This window comes from Protomyctophum bolini (assembly GCF_963924005.1).
Source record: "Protomyctophum bolini genome assembly, chromosome: 20".
NCBI lineage: Eukaryota > Metazoa > Chordata > Actinopteri > Myctophiformes > Myctophidae > Protomyctophum > Protomyctophum bolini.
Window position 1 is genome coordinate 17,477,444 of NC_137881.1, and position 15,524 is coordinate 17,492,967.

Genomic DNA, 15,524 nt, shown 5'->3' on the forward strand with positions numbered 1-15,524 from the left:
TCGTGAAAATGCGGCACAAATCTTTGAATATATATTCTTTCAGAGCGACCGTTTTTAACTCACATATCTTTGCTTCTGGGGGGGTCCCTGGAACAACAGATTTTCAGATGGGGGTCGACGGCCAATTTCATATATTCTTGGGGGCTTTCTGTCAGGATTTAGAAGACATTTGTAGAATCTGTTCTCAGGTCTAAATGGGGTAAGAAAAAGTACATCTTTAAGTACAGTAATTGAGTAAATGTACTTACTTCACGTCAACACAAGTTCTGAAACAAAATGAAACACTCGAGATAGCCATCATATTATTAACTTAAATTGTATTTACTTACAAAACATAACATGGCAAATTGTTGTGCAAATGATAAACAGTTTAAAACACAACATGAAACATTTTGTCAAAAGGAAGGCAGATGAATGGATCTCAACATATATTCAAAATAGTTTGTTAAAGTTTGTTGTGAAGTGATGTTGTTTTTAAATAGTTCTATTTGTGATATTAATCACAATCATTGCTATAAAAGAGAAACTTGGTGTCTCCCTGTGACCCAAACTAGTGAAAATAGCTGATCTACAAGCTCCCAACGTGGCGATTTATACGCCACGTTGTCAGTTTGCACATCGGCGTTGTGCAATATTAAAGCAAACATTTTTAACTCAAATCTTTGCTTCTGGAGATGGGGTTCGGAGGTCACCTTTGTCCTCTGAGCACCACGGATCGTTTTCACAACACAGTATAGAGCTATTTAACACTTAAAAAACAACAATATTCACCACAAATCTCAACTAAAAGGCGTGAGAGAGAGAGAGAGAGAGAGAGACAGACAGACAGACAGAGAGTAGTGTATTACTAATCGTTCAATTAAGGCTATGGTAATATTGAATAATCTCAGATCATTAAAATCATCATCATTCTCAAATCACAGATTGAAAATCAAAACACGATGCAAATTCAACACTGTGTGTGTACCTCTGGTGTGTGTGTGTGTGTGTGTGTGCTTGTCTTAGTGTGAATTGTGTGCGTGCGCGTGCATGAGTATATGTGTGAAAAATCGGTATCGGCAGATATTCAAACTCAAATGATCAGAATTGGATCGGGAGAAAAGAAACACTAGGGGCATCCCTAACTCGTGTTGTAGTCAAGTCCAGGGAGTCCGAGTCAAGACCCAGTCTGAGGGGGGAGCCAGTTCAAGTCAAGACGTAGTCCAGACCAGATCTTTACAACAACTTTGTACAACAACTGAGACTCATTATGGCCTATAACATTTTAAAAGTACAATACCAAAAATATTTTAAAGGTTACTTCCCGTATGTTAACCTGCAGTCCCATAGTTTTAACACAAGGGCTAGTGTAGCTGGTCTTAAACCACCAAACCTTAAAAATAGGGTAGGTAGAAGCTCATTTAAATATACAGGGGTGGAGGATTGGAACAAAATCCCAAGGGAAATTAAATTTGCCCAGTCTTTGAACATAAAAAAATATATAGTATGTTGAAGAATTAGCTGTTGGGCAAGTTAGTATAGTGTTTTATTTATCTATTTATATCTGTTGTAAATTATTGTGAATTTAGTACACACGTTCTTCCATATGCTGCAACAATTTATTTGGATCACAATGGAATTAGGTCCTCTGACTTGTTGTGCAATCCTGATAATTCTGTACTGCTCATTTATGAATTGTATCATGAATATATCAAATCAAATACATAAAACACTGCGAGAGCAGGCAGGCGTGTCAGCTGCGCTCCGTTACTTAACAAGCTAGCTGTCTATAAGCGCCAGACAGCTCTCTGCTCCTCATAATATGGATATAATACAATTATTTCATTGCAATGTAGTGACTCGTGAGTCGTGATCCGAGTGGACTCGGTGGGGGGAAGAGTCCCGAGTTCCTAAATGGTCCGAGACAGAGTGAGTGTGTGCGTGTGCGAGAGAGAGGTGTGTGTGTGTGTGTGTGTGTGTGTGTGTGTGTGTGTGTGTGTGTGTGTGTGTGTGCGTGCATGTGTCTACGGGTGTTGTTGCGCGTGTGCGTGCGTGTGTGTGTGGGAGAGGCGTGTGTGTGTGTGTGTGTGTGTGCGTGTGCATGCTTGTGTGTCTACGGGTGTTGTTGCGTGTGCGTGTGCGTGCTTGTGTGTCTACGGGTGTTGTTGCGTGTGCGTGTGCATGCTTGTGTGTCTACGGGTGTTGTTGCGTGTGTGTGTGCGTGTGCGTGTGCGTGGGAGAGGCGTGTGTGTCCACGAGCATCTCAGCGTGTTTCAGATATTGAGCTGTCCGTCGTTTCACCAACTCTCTACGACCTGGATCACTGTCACCTGGTAGAGAGACAGAGAGAGAGAGATAGAGTGTGTGTGTTAACTCATCTACTGCCACCTGGTGGACGCAAAGCCAACCGCAGACAGACTGCCAAGCTGGTTGTAATGTGACACGCTGGATTCACATCCTGTTTGGGGCGGCCATCTTAGATGCTAAATAAATAGCGTCAATGCTAGCGAGCTAAAATGAAGCCATCCTTGCTCTAGAAACCGCCAATGTTCCGATCAGAATCACCGCACGTTCAGAAGACCTCAGAACGTTTTATCCAAACCATGGAGAGCTCCGTAGATTTGGAGTTATTCAGCTTTCTAGTCAGCCTGTATAATGGGAGGTGGACGGCAGTGAGGATGCGCGAACCTGTCTAGGATCCCTAAAGAAGGAAAGGCCAAGCCAAAAATAAATAAAGAAATTGATATCAATAGAGAGAGAGAGAGAGAGAGAGAGAGAGAGAGAGAGAGAGAGAGTGAGAGAGAGCACGGACACATGAGTCCCCTCAATCTTTGTGAACTTATAGATCAGTTATTTAAATTCATATGATTAAAGGTAGTGAGTGGAACAACTGTCCAAGTAACGCAAGGGGCTTCAAGGACCCTTATTTGGAACTCTGTGGACCACCAACTCTTATTTGGTAACTCTGTGGACCACCAAGGGTCCCGGACCCCCTGTTGAAGACCCATGGACTAAGTAAATCTGACGACAATATCTCTAGAGGGTGCTAGGTGTACTTTTCTATTTGCATTGTAATCCCCAGGGGGGTTTTAGATCGCCTCATATAAGGACTGTCTTTTGAAAAATAGACAATTAAATCATCCCGTCCGTTTTACTCATATGGATATGAAGAATCAACTGACTGAGAGAAAACGCTAATGTTACTGCCGCCAAATTATTTATATTCTGGCTAAAAGGACAAAGGAAAGAGAAAGTAGACGGACATACATGATCCTCCAAAAATCTATAATGAAAATAAGACAAAAAGAGTTCGATGTTTACTTGAATACAAATAAAAAATACCTTTAAAAAGAAGCAAAATGCTCAGTGGCAGCGGCGGGATTCGAACCCGCGCCTCCGAAGAGACTGGAGCCTTAATCCAGCGCCTTAGACCGCTCGGCCACGCTACCTCCACCACAACAGCTCTCTCTCTGTGTGTGTGTGGGCGTGAGAGAGACAGAGTAATGTTCCTCTTCCCAGAATAGCTGTGTGTGTGTGTGTGTGTGTGTGTGTGTGTGTCGGTGGGGGGTGTAACTGATAGTCAGCAAACTGGAAGTAAAGTGAACCATTAACTAGTTACAGTATAAATACTAGTGCACACCTCAAGGTCAAATTGGGCCAACTAGGTTTCACACACACACACACACACACACACACACACACACACACACACACACACACACACACACAGACACAGACACAGACACACACACACACACACACACACACACACACACACACAGTAAAGCTTTTCTTTCATGGCTTGAGTGCTTGACACTGTTTGCAGATACATTTTTAATTTGTATTAGTTTTATTAAGTAAGACGCCTGAGGGCGAGAAGCGACCTCGCCCTTTGCGTGCGCGCATCCGCCTGGGTGACGGCAGACTGCTGGGCGAGCGCTGGCGCTTTGGCATGGTGGGTCAGATCAACATATGGAATGAATTCTGTACTGACCATATATGGAGCATGTCTTGAGTGGACAGGGTTTGATGAGATCAGATCAACATATGGAATGTCAGAACAGGTCAGCTCCATATATGGAGATCTAACGGTGGCAGCGGGGGCAGTGTCTTGAGTGTACAGGGTAATATTGATGACATAAGGGATCTATATGGGCTTAATATTGATGACATCAGGGATCTCCATATATCAGGGATCTCCATCCCTGATGATGTCACGAGGCATGACTATATATGGTCATGCCTGGGGTGACCAACCAACCAAACAAACAACTGACGGGTAATGCACAATTTCGTAGTAAATGCGACCTGCAGCCGCAATTATTATTATTATTTGTACCATTTACTAGCAGTCCTGTATCCTAGTATCATAATGTAATGTAATCAGAGTACCTTTTACTCCAGTAATGAGTATGTCCACAGCCGTCCTGTAGCGCAGTATGGCCGAGCTGAACTCGCCCTCCCTCTCTCTCTCTATGGCCGCCGTGAGTTCATTGGCCGCCTCCGTCAAGTAGCCCGCCTCCCCGGTGTCCTGATTGGCCAGCGGCAGCGAGAACAGCTCTGAGTGGTCGTTGGGGGAAGTCACCTGATCTGATAACGGGACACAGAAACCAAACCACACAACCTCAGGAGAGACATATTTTTGGGGGGATTTTGTGTTCAAAATGTACTTAAGTAAAAGACGATTGTCTTCTAAATCCTGACAGTTTTCGCAAAAACCTTTGTTTCTGTGTCAGTGGTTCTCAAACTATTTCATTTCAAGGCACCACATTTTCACGATTTTTCAAAAATAGCAGATCTACAAGCTCGTAGCGTGGCACCGCGCTATGAGCTTTCACCAAATGAAAGAAAAACAATCACACTCATGTGAAGTAAGGGGTGCTCTTATCATCATACGTCACATTCCGAGATCAGCCGATCGAATCAACACAAACGTGGTACACATTCCGTGGTCAGCCAATGAAATCGTCACTATGTGGGTTTTAGGGTTTATTTATTTGCACATAAAAAAGGTTAAAAACAGGGGGGGGGGGGGGAATTGTGCAGGAGAAGTTAAAAGCCAAAAAGATTATCGAATCAGAATAAGTTTTGAGGTACACACAAACACACAATGCTGGGCATTGGAGGCCCTCAAAAAAGAACGGGTACCCAAATGGGTATGGAACAACCCATAAAAACAAAACAAGGAAATAAAGTAGGGATGCACGATTCATCGGTAGCATAATCGGCGATGGCCATATCGGCCATAAAAATGCCATATCGGTATCGGGACGGTCTCAAAATAATACAGATTATTTCATCGGTTTTCACCAGGAAAATAAAAATGAAAAATAATTCTACCTTTAATTTGTGTACTGATCTCATTCAGTAGTCATTCCATTGTGAAAACAGACACCTGGAAAAGAGTATATGCTTGATTGAATATAGGCTTTGGGCTAAGCTTCTAGGGCATAGGCTTGTTTGTGGTCCTCTGTATAATATCGGAATCGGTCAGAATCGGTATCGGCAGATATGACCCTGCAAAGAATCAGAGATCGGTCATAATTTCATAATCGTGCACCCCTAAAATAAAGTGACCCATAAAAAAATTTCCTTTATTGTTTGCAGCCCACCCGCCCCCTGCCCCCCATATGATAGATATTGTTTGCAGCCCCCCCCCTTCCCTCCTATGACAGATATTTGAGTAAATGTACTTTGTTACTTCACCTTGCTTGCAGCAGGGGTCGAAGATGGCCAGGTCGTTGTCAGACAGCGGAGGTGGCGGGGGCGGCGATGGCACGTGCCCCTCTCCCATGGAGTCAAACAGCGAATCAAATTCCTCCCGGGACTCCTGTGATTGGTGGGCTGCTCTGGTACCACAGGGCGGGTCAGGGGAGGAGGGGCCTAGTGGTGCGTCTGTGAAAGAGTAGTAACGGTGAATGGTGCAGCGGCCGTTTTCAACCCGTGGTCCACACAGTCAGGTGTTTAGCCTGATAGAGCCCTGTGTTTTCAACCCGTGGTCCACACAGTCAGGTGTATAGCCTGACAGAGCCCTGTGTTTTCAACCCGTGGTCCACACAGTCAGGTGTATAGCCTGATAGAGCCCTGTGTTTTCAACCCGTGGTCCACACAGTCAGGTGTATAGCCTGATAGAGCCCTGTGTTTTCAACCCGTGGTCCACACAGTCAGGTGTATAGCCTGATAGAGCCCTGTGTTTTCAACCCGTGGTCCACACAGTCAGGTGTATAGCCTGACAGAGCCCTGTGTTTTCAACCCGTGGTCCACACAGTCAGGTGTATAGCCTGATAGAGCCCTGTGTTTTCAACCCGTGGTCCACACAGTCAGGTGTATAGCCTGATAGAGCCCTGTGTTTTCAACCCGTGGTCCACACAGTCAGGTGTATAGCCTGAAAGAGCCCTGTGTGTTTTTCTGGGCATTAGAGGGGCGGAAACAAACTAACTAGTGCTGGACACCAACGCCAACTATTGGTTCACCAACCTATGAACTCTTATTGGTTTAGTCACTAAACCAATAAGAGTTTTACTAAACTTTAGTGAAATACAAAACACCTGTGGTTTCCACGGCTAAGTCAGGCGTCGACACTAACAGTTGAACGACACACTTGTGTCCTGTGTCTTCCGTGTGTCATGGCCACCTCAATGCATTTCCAATGCCCCCCCCCAGAAGCAAAGATTTGAGTTAAAAACGTTCGCTCTGAAAGAATATACAGTCAAAGATTTGGGCCACATTTTTCACGATAAAAAACAAATCTAGCAGATCTGCAAGCTCGTAGCGCGGCACTCGGTGTCACGCCACGAGCTTGTAGATCTGCTATTTTTCAATAGCTAAAGTAGAACATAATGCTTAAAACACCGAAAGGGGTTCCCGTCCTGAATTGTTTCATGCGTTAATTAATACTGTATGCACCTTCATCATTCAGAGAGGCGTGGCTCAGCTCATCCTCCTCCTCCTCCTCCTCTTCCTCCTGGGTGGGCGAGTATTCCATCTAGGGGTGGTAAATAGGGGTGGGACGACATATCGATATCGTGATATACGGTATATCGACGCAATATATATTGTATCGTCCTCACAATATCGTGATATTGATTAGTTAGTACCGGTAGTAGTAGGCTACCCAGTTACAGATATCGTAAATGGTGCATTTATATAACTTTACATTCACCCATTCACACACACATTCATACACCAATGGCGGAGGAAACCATGCAAGGCACCAACCTGCACATCAAGAGCAATTAGGGGTTCAGTGTCTTGCTCAAGGACACTTAAGCAATATTACACTCGAGGGTGTGGTTTAACGTGATTGTGGTTTAACAGTTACCCTTAAAACTAAGAAAATCGCTGAAAAAACATATTTCTTTAATGGCAGATAGTCACTACGACCACAAATGTCCCAAGAAACTAGCTAGCCTAGCCACCGAGTTTGGGAACACAGAGCATCCGAATTCTTTGTTTTGATTAGGTGTGGAGTGGTGCTCGTTTGAACCACGGCTAGAAGGCTGCTTCAACCAATCAGATTGCTTCCTCGAAACGACCTGTTGTATAATTTGACACTAACTCTGGGGGAGCCCGGGTTCGAACTGGCAACCGGTCACTCTACCCCTGAGCCACCGCCGACCCTAAAAAGAATGGTGATAATATTGTGGATGGTGCTACCTCCATCTCGTGGTAGGCCTCGGCTGCCACCTCGGGCTGGCCTAGCTCCAGCCCCTCCCCCTGCAGGTGGGAGGAGGAACCCAGGTCCTGGGGCAGGGCGGGAGCCTCGGTGCCCGCCTGCTCCTCCACGGGCTCGCAGTCCGACGCCCGGCGCCGCGGCAACGGGATGAGAGGGGGGGGCAGGGGGGACGAGGAGGGGGGCATAGAGGAGGGGTCCAGGGGTCGGGTCACCTCTCCGCCCTGAGTGGGGAGAGACAGAGAGACAGAGCTGGCTCAATGCAGTGTTGTTTTTATTTTAGTTTTAGTCATAGTCTCTTCCATAGTTTTAATTTAGTTTCAGTCACATTTTAGTCACCTGGAATGTGACTAAATATCATAGGAAATCTACAGTTGATTTAGTCGACAAAAAATGATTTTGGCGGGTGTTGATGCTGTCGTAATGGCTGATTTGTGTAAAATGACTCATACTGGATCTCTTGTCCACTAGTCCCTTCCTAACATTTTAGTCTAGTTTTTATTTGTTGACAAAATTGTCAGTATATTTAGTCATAGTTTTAGTCATCATGGCTTAGTTTTAATTTAGATTTTATGTAGTTTGTCAATGGAAAAAGGTAGTTGACGAACATTTTTCGTCTTAGTTTTAGTTGACGAAAACAGCACTGGTTCAATGGTGTAAGGCAGTGGTTCTCAAAGTGGGGTGCAGGTACCCACAGGGGTCCATGAGGTGGTTCTAGTAAGTAGGGGGTCCAAGGAGGAATAGGTTCATAATATTGCAGGGGTGCCCAAAAGCAGATCGCCATCTACCAGTAGATCACAAAGGCTGTGCAGGTAGATCACATGACATGGCCCTAAAAATACGTGTGTGTGTGTGTGTGTGTGTGTGTGTGTGTGTCTCACTCTAAAGAAGTCTTTCAGTTGGGGACTGTTGTACAGAGCAGGGATGTTGGTGCTGAACGTCAACATGCTCTCTGCTGCCTTTCTCCTCTCCTCAATCACTGTCTCCTCAAACCTACCTGATGGGGAGAGAGAGAGATAAATGTTTAACCCATTTAGGCCTTAAATGTAACAGTTTTCTGAAATACCTTATGTTTCTATGTCAGTGGTGCTCAATATTTCATGTCAAGGACCCCAAAAATGATATGTAATTGGCCACCGAACCCATCTGAATATATGTTATTCCAGGAACCCCTCAGAAGCAAAGATTTGAGTTAAAAACGTTCGCTGTGAAAGAATATATATTCAAAGATTTGCAACACATTTTCACCATTTTTCAAAAATAGCAGACCTACAAGCTATGAGACTGAAAACTATAAAACTGAACTGAAACTATATGACAATAAACCAAACCAAACAAATAATTAGTTGTTAATTTGTTGTTTTTCTTCTTTCTAATTATTTGTCCCTCGATTATGTCGTGCACGCAGACCTCTACGCTCACAACAGTCGCATCCGCGATGCGATGTGAGCTTGTATATCAGCTGTTCTCTGCGTGCAATACTGTTGCACAATGAAGTATAAATGTCTCCTAGGGTGCACCTCACTAGTCAACACACAAGAGGAGGTTGAATGAACTGAAACCAGCGCTCCCCCAAAACAACAGGTTTGGAGATCTGTTGGGAATTGATTACATGAAACAGTCAGCCATGCGACCAGTCTCAATGTTTTAAACAAATAGTTGGTCTATAGAGACCAGGATTACTGCATGTTTGTGTGAGGGTTCCGGCGAGCCGTCCCACGTCCGAAACGGTCGAGAAAATGACAGAGTTACTGTGTGAGGGAATTAGCAGACACCTCTCTCTCCCCCTCCCCCCTCTCTCTCTCTCTGTTTCTAGCACAACAGCGCCACTTTTGTACACATGGACATAGGGACATTGCTGTTCCTTGAAGTGGTTGCACCACTCAAAAAATGTATTGCAGTGTGTGTGTGTGTGGGAGTGTGTGTGTGTGTGTGTGTGCACCGTACCAAAGACCTGAGCCCGTGGGAAGTGGGGGAATTGTTCTTCTCTCCTGAACAGGTTGCGGTGTGTGTAGCTCAACTCTCCATGAAGTTTCTTCAGCTCAGAGAACCTCCTCCACACCGCAACCTCCTTCACGTCCTCCGGGTGGCGCTTGGACACAAACTGTACCACAACACAACATTCATTAGAAACTGCTAATCTGTGGGTTTTTTTTTATCAGAGTACTAGTAGCATGTAGTGGTGAGATATTCATGATTGGCCTGGCCTCTAAGCCAATGGGAGACTAGCCTTAAACGGCCAATGGGACAGTAAGCCCCATGGCCAATGGGACAGTAAGCCCCACGGCCAATGGGACCCTAAGCCCCACGGCCAATGGAACATAACTATAGGATAGCGGGTAAACAATGAAAGTAGCATATGTCTAAACAACATGCTATAACATTCTGTACATTATAATCTACTAGAGCGGTGCCCATTGGAGCCTCTACAGTACGGTGCCCGTTGGGCACTGGCCTACTTGGAATGATGCAAGTTGGAAATGCATGCCCACCCAGATATTATGTCTGTGTCCTTTTATGCCCATATATGGAGATCTTTGTCAGGCATGCCCAAATATGGAGTCTATGCAGACGTCAGAATTATGTCAGAAAAGGCCAGCTCCATATATGGACACTGGGGCAGGGGCCCAGTCCAGAGCGGTTCTGGACAACCGTGGGTCCGACTGACTCGACACAGAGTGTAGCAACTGTCTAAATCTAAACATGCTATCTAAATAACAGATTTAGATTATTATTACAAACGTACATTAACCACTTCAGCCATACTGTATACTAATTTGGCTACTTTCAAAGGATTTTCATACATTTTACTTTTACTACTCTCATATCTTGAAGTTGATGCCAATTATTGTGTACTTCTTTTTTAATACTGGAATTTGATTTGCAACAACCGAGAGTTCGTAACCAAATGGACCCTTGATTGATTGACGTATTTATTAACAGCTTGAAGCACAACTCAATACAAAAACTGTTAACTGTGAGTGGACAACACCATAAAGCATCACACTTGTTTACAATACTAGGGTCCAGCATTTTCAAATCATCATACACTTTATGGGTGGGGGATTCGATTTTACTGGGGCCAGTTTCGAATTGTAGCCGTCCATATGTGCCCTTTGAGAGCGGTTTTGAAGGAGTCAATTAAGGGATTCACATGTCTTAATGACAGTTGGTAGGGCGTTCCACATTTTGGTGGCATGAAATTAATTTAGTCCCTTGTTTGTGCCGAACTTATAGACATATAGATCTTCAACTCTTGAGCTCCATTTGGTTTAATTTTACACTCTCAGTAGTTAAAAAAGTATTGTTAAATTTACGAAGTATAATTAAATTATCACAGGCATTCTAGGTCTAAGGTTTGCCAATCTATCTCCTATATCTACAGCATGGAATTGTTGCCGAGAGGCTAAATGTCATCAAATGGTGGTCCGTGGCTCAAATTCTGAATAAATAATGGACCTTCATATGAAAAAGGTAGAAATCCACTGGACTATATATTAATATAATTGCTAAACACAGGATATAAACACAGACCCGTGCAGTGACCCTGTACTCCGTGTGTCCCTTCTCGTGTGTGCGTGGATCCGCCACGGTGAACGAACGGTAGTATTCCTCCTTCATTTTGTTACGAGACATTATTATAATATTATTTTATGAATGAAAACACGCTAAAATGATCACAACACTGGTTCCTTCCTTCTTCGACACACTCCTCCTCCACTCTCACTACCGGGTTGCAGTGTTGCCAGAGTTTGTGAGAAAAAGAAGCAACCAGATCTATGAAAACCAAGGTCTATGAAAACAAGCCAAAAAGAAGCGACTCACTCACGTGTGCTATTTAATTTAAAGCAGCAGATCTACAAGCTCGTAGCTTGTTGATCTGCTATTTTAAAAACATCTTAAGGAGAAAAATATTGTGAAATATTTGGAAATCTGGTACTGGGGTGGTTATAGTTTTACTGTTTTACTGGGGTTAGGCTAGGCCGGTTAGGCTAGTTAGGTTGACAAGTAAATATTTGAAAACCACTGGTTTAAATAATAATTAAACGAGACTTTAGAAACAAGGCAAAAAAACCGCAACCCAGCCGTAACAGAATTAACTACCAATGATATAAAGCTAACCTTTCAGAAAACGAGCCCTAAGTCGCTTAGCATAAGCTGACATGGCAACCCTGGTTACGTTACGAACACGACGCGATGACGCGCGACGCATAGAGGTGGATAATGTAGTTTTTAAAGGTCACTCACGTCGTGATCAAGCACCAAAGTCTCTGTGGCGCAACCGGTTAGCGCGTTCGGCTGTTAACCGAAAGGTTGGTGGTTCGAATCCACCCAGGGACGAACATCCTTTTTGCACTGATGAAAAACAACACGGTGAGATTTGGGGCCCTAAAGATGAATATTTAAAATGAATCTTTATGGCTTCTTACTTGTATCTCAATGTCATCATACAGTTTGCGTAAGACAATCACATCTGTGCTGTGGCCCTTTTAACTGGAGTCAGATTTAACAGTTGGTTCATGTGGGCATCAATTATTATCTTTACGCCCAAAACGACTGGTAAGCATTTTAATGGCATTGTCAATTTGTCATAATTCTGGTCTGATAAAGCCATGCAATCCCGCGACTACATAGCCGCTGTGCCACTTAAGAATGGTTTTAAATATGTGAATTCATCAGACTTACTGAGACTCGTGTTTTTGTCTATTTCTGTCTCAAATTGACTCCAAAAGCTTTGCCATTGACTCACATCTCCAGTGAACTTCTCCATGGTCAGTTTAGGCAGTTTGACGGACTGTTGTCTTGTCACTGTATTTCCCGAGGCCGTGGATGCGATTTCTCCTTCCTCATTTCTTCCATATCCACGACTTGGGGTAATCGTGGATATGCACGGCTTGGGGTGGATATGCACGCACAACAATAATGATTTGGTCATAAAAATATACATTGGAGGGGTGCAGGGGGCTCCAGGTCACCATGCAAGGCTTCTCTTGCAGGGCACCACTGTGATCTCATCCCCGAATCTGATTTGATAAAAAAGAGGCATCATTAGTTCAGAAGCAAGCTACAATGCACTTCACAATTTGCGTCATGTCATCATGAGTAATTTAAACATGTTTGTGTGTGTGTTTGTGTTTGTGAGACGCAACTTGGCCTGTTGTAGCGCCACCATGAGGCTGATTTGAAAACTGTGAAGTGGCATTTCTTCCTCATCCTATAGTGGGAATAGGCAAGGCACGTGGATATGCACGGCTTGAGATATCCGTGGATATGCACGCAGCTGTAGGTTTTCCTTTTTTCCGTTCTTTTCTCCCAGTTGCGCTCTGAGCGCTCTCTTGATTCTCTCTCATGCGTTCCTTGCATAAGATTGGCCGTTCTCTCACGGCTCTCCACTTCTTTTTGTACAAATGACATAGACACTCATGCTTTCTAAGGTGCGATTTGGGGCCCTAAAGATGAATACAAAACATCAACATCTTAATACTGTACAATAGGTCTATACTTCGATATGGAGGGGGTGAAATTAATATGACAGGCAGTTACTGCCATTAAAATATGACTCACCAGTCCCCAGTCAAAACACTTTGTGTTTGAAATAGACACTCATGCTTTCTGAGGTGTGATTTGGGGCCCTAAAGATGAATAGACTATACAACATTAATATCAACATCTTAATACTGTCCAATACTTCGATACGGAGGGGGTGAAATTATGACAGGCAGTTACTGCCGTCAAAATACGACTCCCCAGACACTCATGCTTTCTGAGGTGTGATTTGGGGCCCTATACAAATACAAAATGAAAATCAACGTCCTAATACTGTCCTATAATTAGGGGATTAGGGATGCGGGGTGAAATTATGACAGGCATGCTGCTGTCAAAATCCTTATACACATCTGACAGATAGACGGCGACGCTCAACAGATTATAAAACGAAAATAATAATAAACTACACGCAACATGCAAGGTTATTATAGTTTAATAGTTAGACAAAACCAAAGCAGGAATTGATTAAACATCTCAGTTAGCTGAAATAAAATAGAAAGTAAAACAAAGCTTTACATACAAACGATAACTAACTGATACTGTACTGCGTGTTATACACAACTAACTGAAACCAACTAAAATCATATAGACTGTCCTTGGAATAAAACAAGTTAAACAACACATAGTTTTAGTCTTTGCCAATATCCAATATTGTTCTCCAAAAATAAGTTCGGAAACTTAACTTTGGCCGGTTATTTCTCACCTTTAATAATAGCAATTGGTATTGAATGTTATATAGGTTTTATCGTTGATTAGTCACCTTTACAATGCGGTATAGCTTGTAAGGATCAGGCATTCCTGGAATGAGCAAAACAGCTAAACGTGAGGGTGGGTGCCTCCAAAACCTTTGCCAAAATGGCATATGGTTGGTATTCATCCTTGCTTTGAGTTGCTTAGCCTCAGCGGATTGGATGATTCCACCAAAGCACTCTCCCACAATCATAAGGAAAAAACAACACCTATTGGCAATTTTGACACTCTTAATAAAGTTTAATAATGGCCATTGGCCAATGTGTGTTGCTTTTGAGTGGAACAGCAATGTCCCTATGTCCATCCATCCTTATGTATGTTTAGGGTACCAGTAGGGGTAAAAGTGGCGCTGTTGTGCTAGAAAGAGAGAGAGAGATAGTGTTGCACTGTTGCCTGCTAATTATAATGTGGAGCGTGCATGAGAGAGAGAGAGGTTTGTCTGCTAATTCCCCCACACAGTATAACTCAAAGAAAAAAACTGAAGTCATTTCTAGACCGTTTCGGACGCGGGGCGGCTCGCCTGAACCGGGCTGGCACCCTGGGCGCGTTCCTGTGGGTCACCCTGGGCGCGTTCCTGTGGGTCTGGAAGTTCCAGGTACCCACCGGGGACCCCCACACGGAGTTGCGCCACTCAGTTCACACGCGTGGGCTTTTTTTTCCTAATGACTGCGGGACAAGGGTGAATACCAACCATTTGCCATTTTGGTACATGTTTTGGAGGCACTACCCACATGTTTAGCTGTGTTTCTCATTCCAGGAATGCCCGATACTTACAAACTATATCTCGTTGTAAAGGTGACTAATCAATGATAAAATACAATAGCAATTTGTAATATTACAAGGGAGAAATAACCGACCAAAGTTACGCTTCTGAACTTTTAGTGCTGCATTTAGTAAACATAGCAGATCTTATAAGCTCATAAGCCTGTAGATCAATTCATGCACACATCCATCTATGAGAAAGAGAAAACTTTCACATGATGCTGTGAAAGAATGACATTACCATAGAAATGGAATGAAATAGTTGAAATGAGTGCCTCCTGAGTAGGTAACATTTCACAAGTTTAGTTTCCAATGTGTTTAAATAACGTGCAAATGCTATAAGTATCGCTTCGTTCTGTTGACCTTCCCTAGTCTTATTTAACTTATGTATTTTTTATTTGGTTTAAGATCAGCAGATTCATGCAAAGTTTGTCAACATTGTATCATAAAGAATAGATAACAGATAACATGAATTCTTCCATTTTCCACTTACGTGTTTGCGTACGCCCCACGTACGCAAACATTTTCATACATGCAGTATACCCATTAGATAAATGCCGCTCTAGATCAGTGGTTCTCAAACATTTCATGTTTCAAGGCCCCAAAATGCATATGTATTTGGTTTTCAGGGACCCCCAGAAGAGAAGATTAGTCATCATTTGTCGACATTATATTACTCCTCATTTTTCTGATGGCCCCTGGAATCAGTGTTGTTTTTGGCAGCAAATTTCTATTTTAGTTTAGTCATAGTCTTCGGAATGAAACTCCATTTAGTCATATTTTAGTCACCTGGAATGTTTTAGTGTTCAGTCTA

General features: G+C 43.3%; 1 protein-coding gene across 1 annotated transcript; it reads right to left on the reverse strand.

Moving 5' to 3' along the window:
* Positions 1-319: 319 nt before the first annotated feature.
* snx15 (sorting nexin 15) lies at positions 320-11,371 on the reverse strand. Its single transcript, XM_080791871.1, has 8 exons — positions 11,186-11,371; positions 9,599-9,755; positions 8,533-8,648; positions 7,636-7,875; positions 6,886-6,964; positions 5,686-5,874; positions 4,372-4,569; positions 320-2,309 (listed from the first exon to the last, which is right to left on the reverse strand). Exons 1-8 carry the CDS (start codon positions 11,285-11,287, stop codon positions 2,173-2,175), a joined length of 1,218 nt encoding a protein of 405 aa, XP_080647997.1. The 5' UTR covers positions 11,288-11,371; the 3' UTR covers positions 320-2,172.
* Positions 11,372-15,524: the final 4,153 nt, after the last annotated feature.

What these genes read in the sequence shown, in the direction of transcription:
- snx15 (XM_080791871.1), bottom strand. Translation starts at nt 11,287, where the DNA reads ATGTCTCGTAACAAAATGAAGGAGGAATACTACCGTTCGTTCACCGTG. An exon ending in CCCACGGGCTCAGGTCTTTG is followed by an intron (nt 8,649 to 9,598) that starts GTACGGTGCACA and finishes TCTCCCCATCAG; the next exon opens with GTAGGTTTGAGGAGACAGTG. An exon ending in CGACCCCTGCTGCAAGCAAG is followed by an intron (nt 4,570 to 5,685) that starts GTGAAGTAACAA and finishes TCCCGTTATCAG; the next exon opens with ATCAGGTGACTTCCCCCAAC.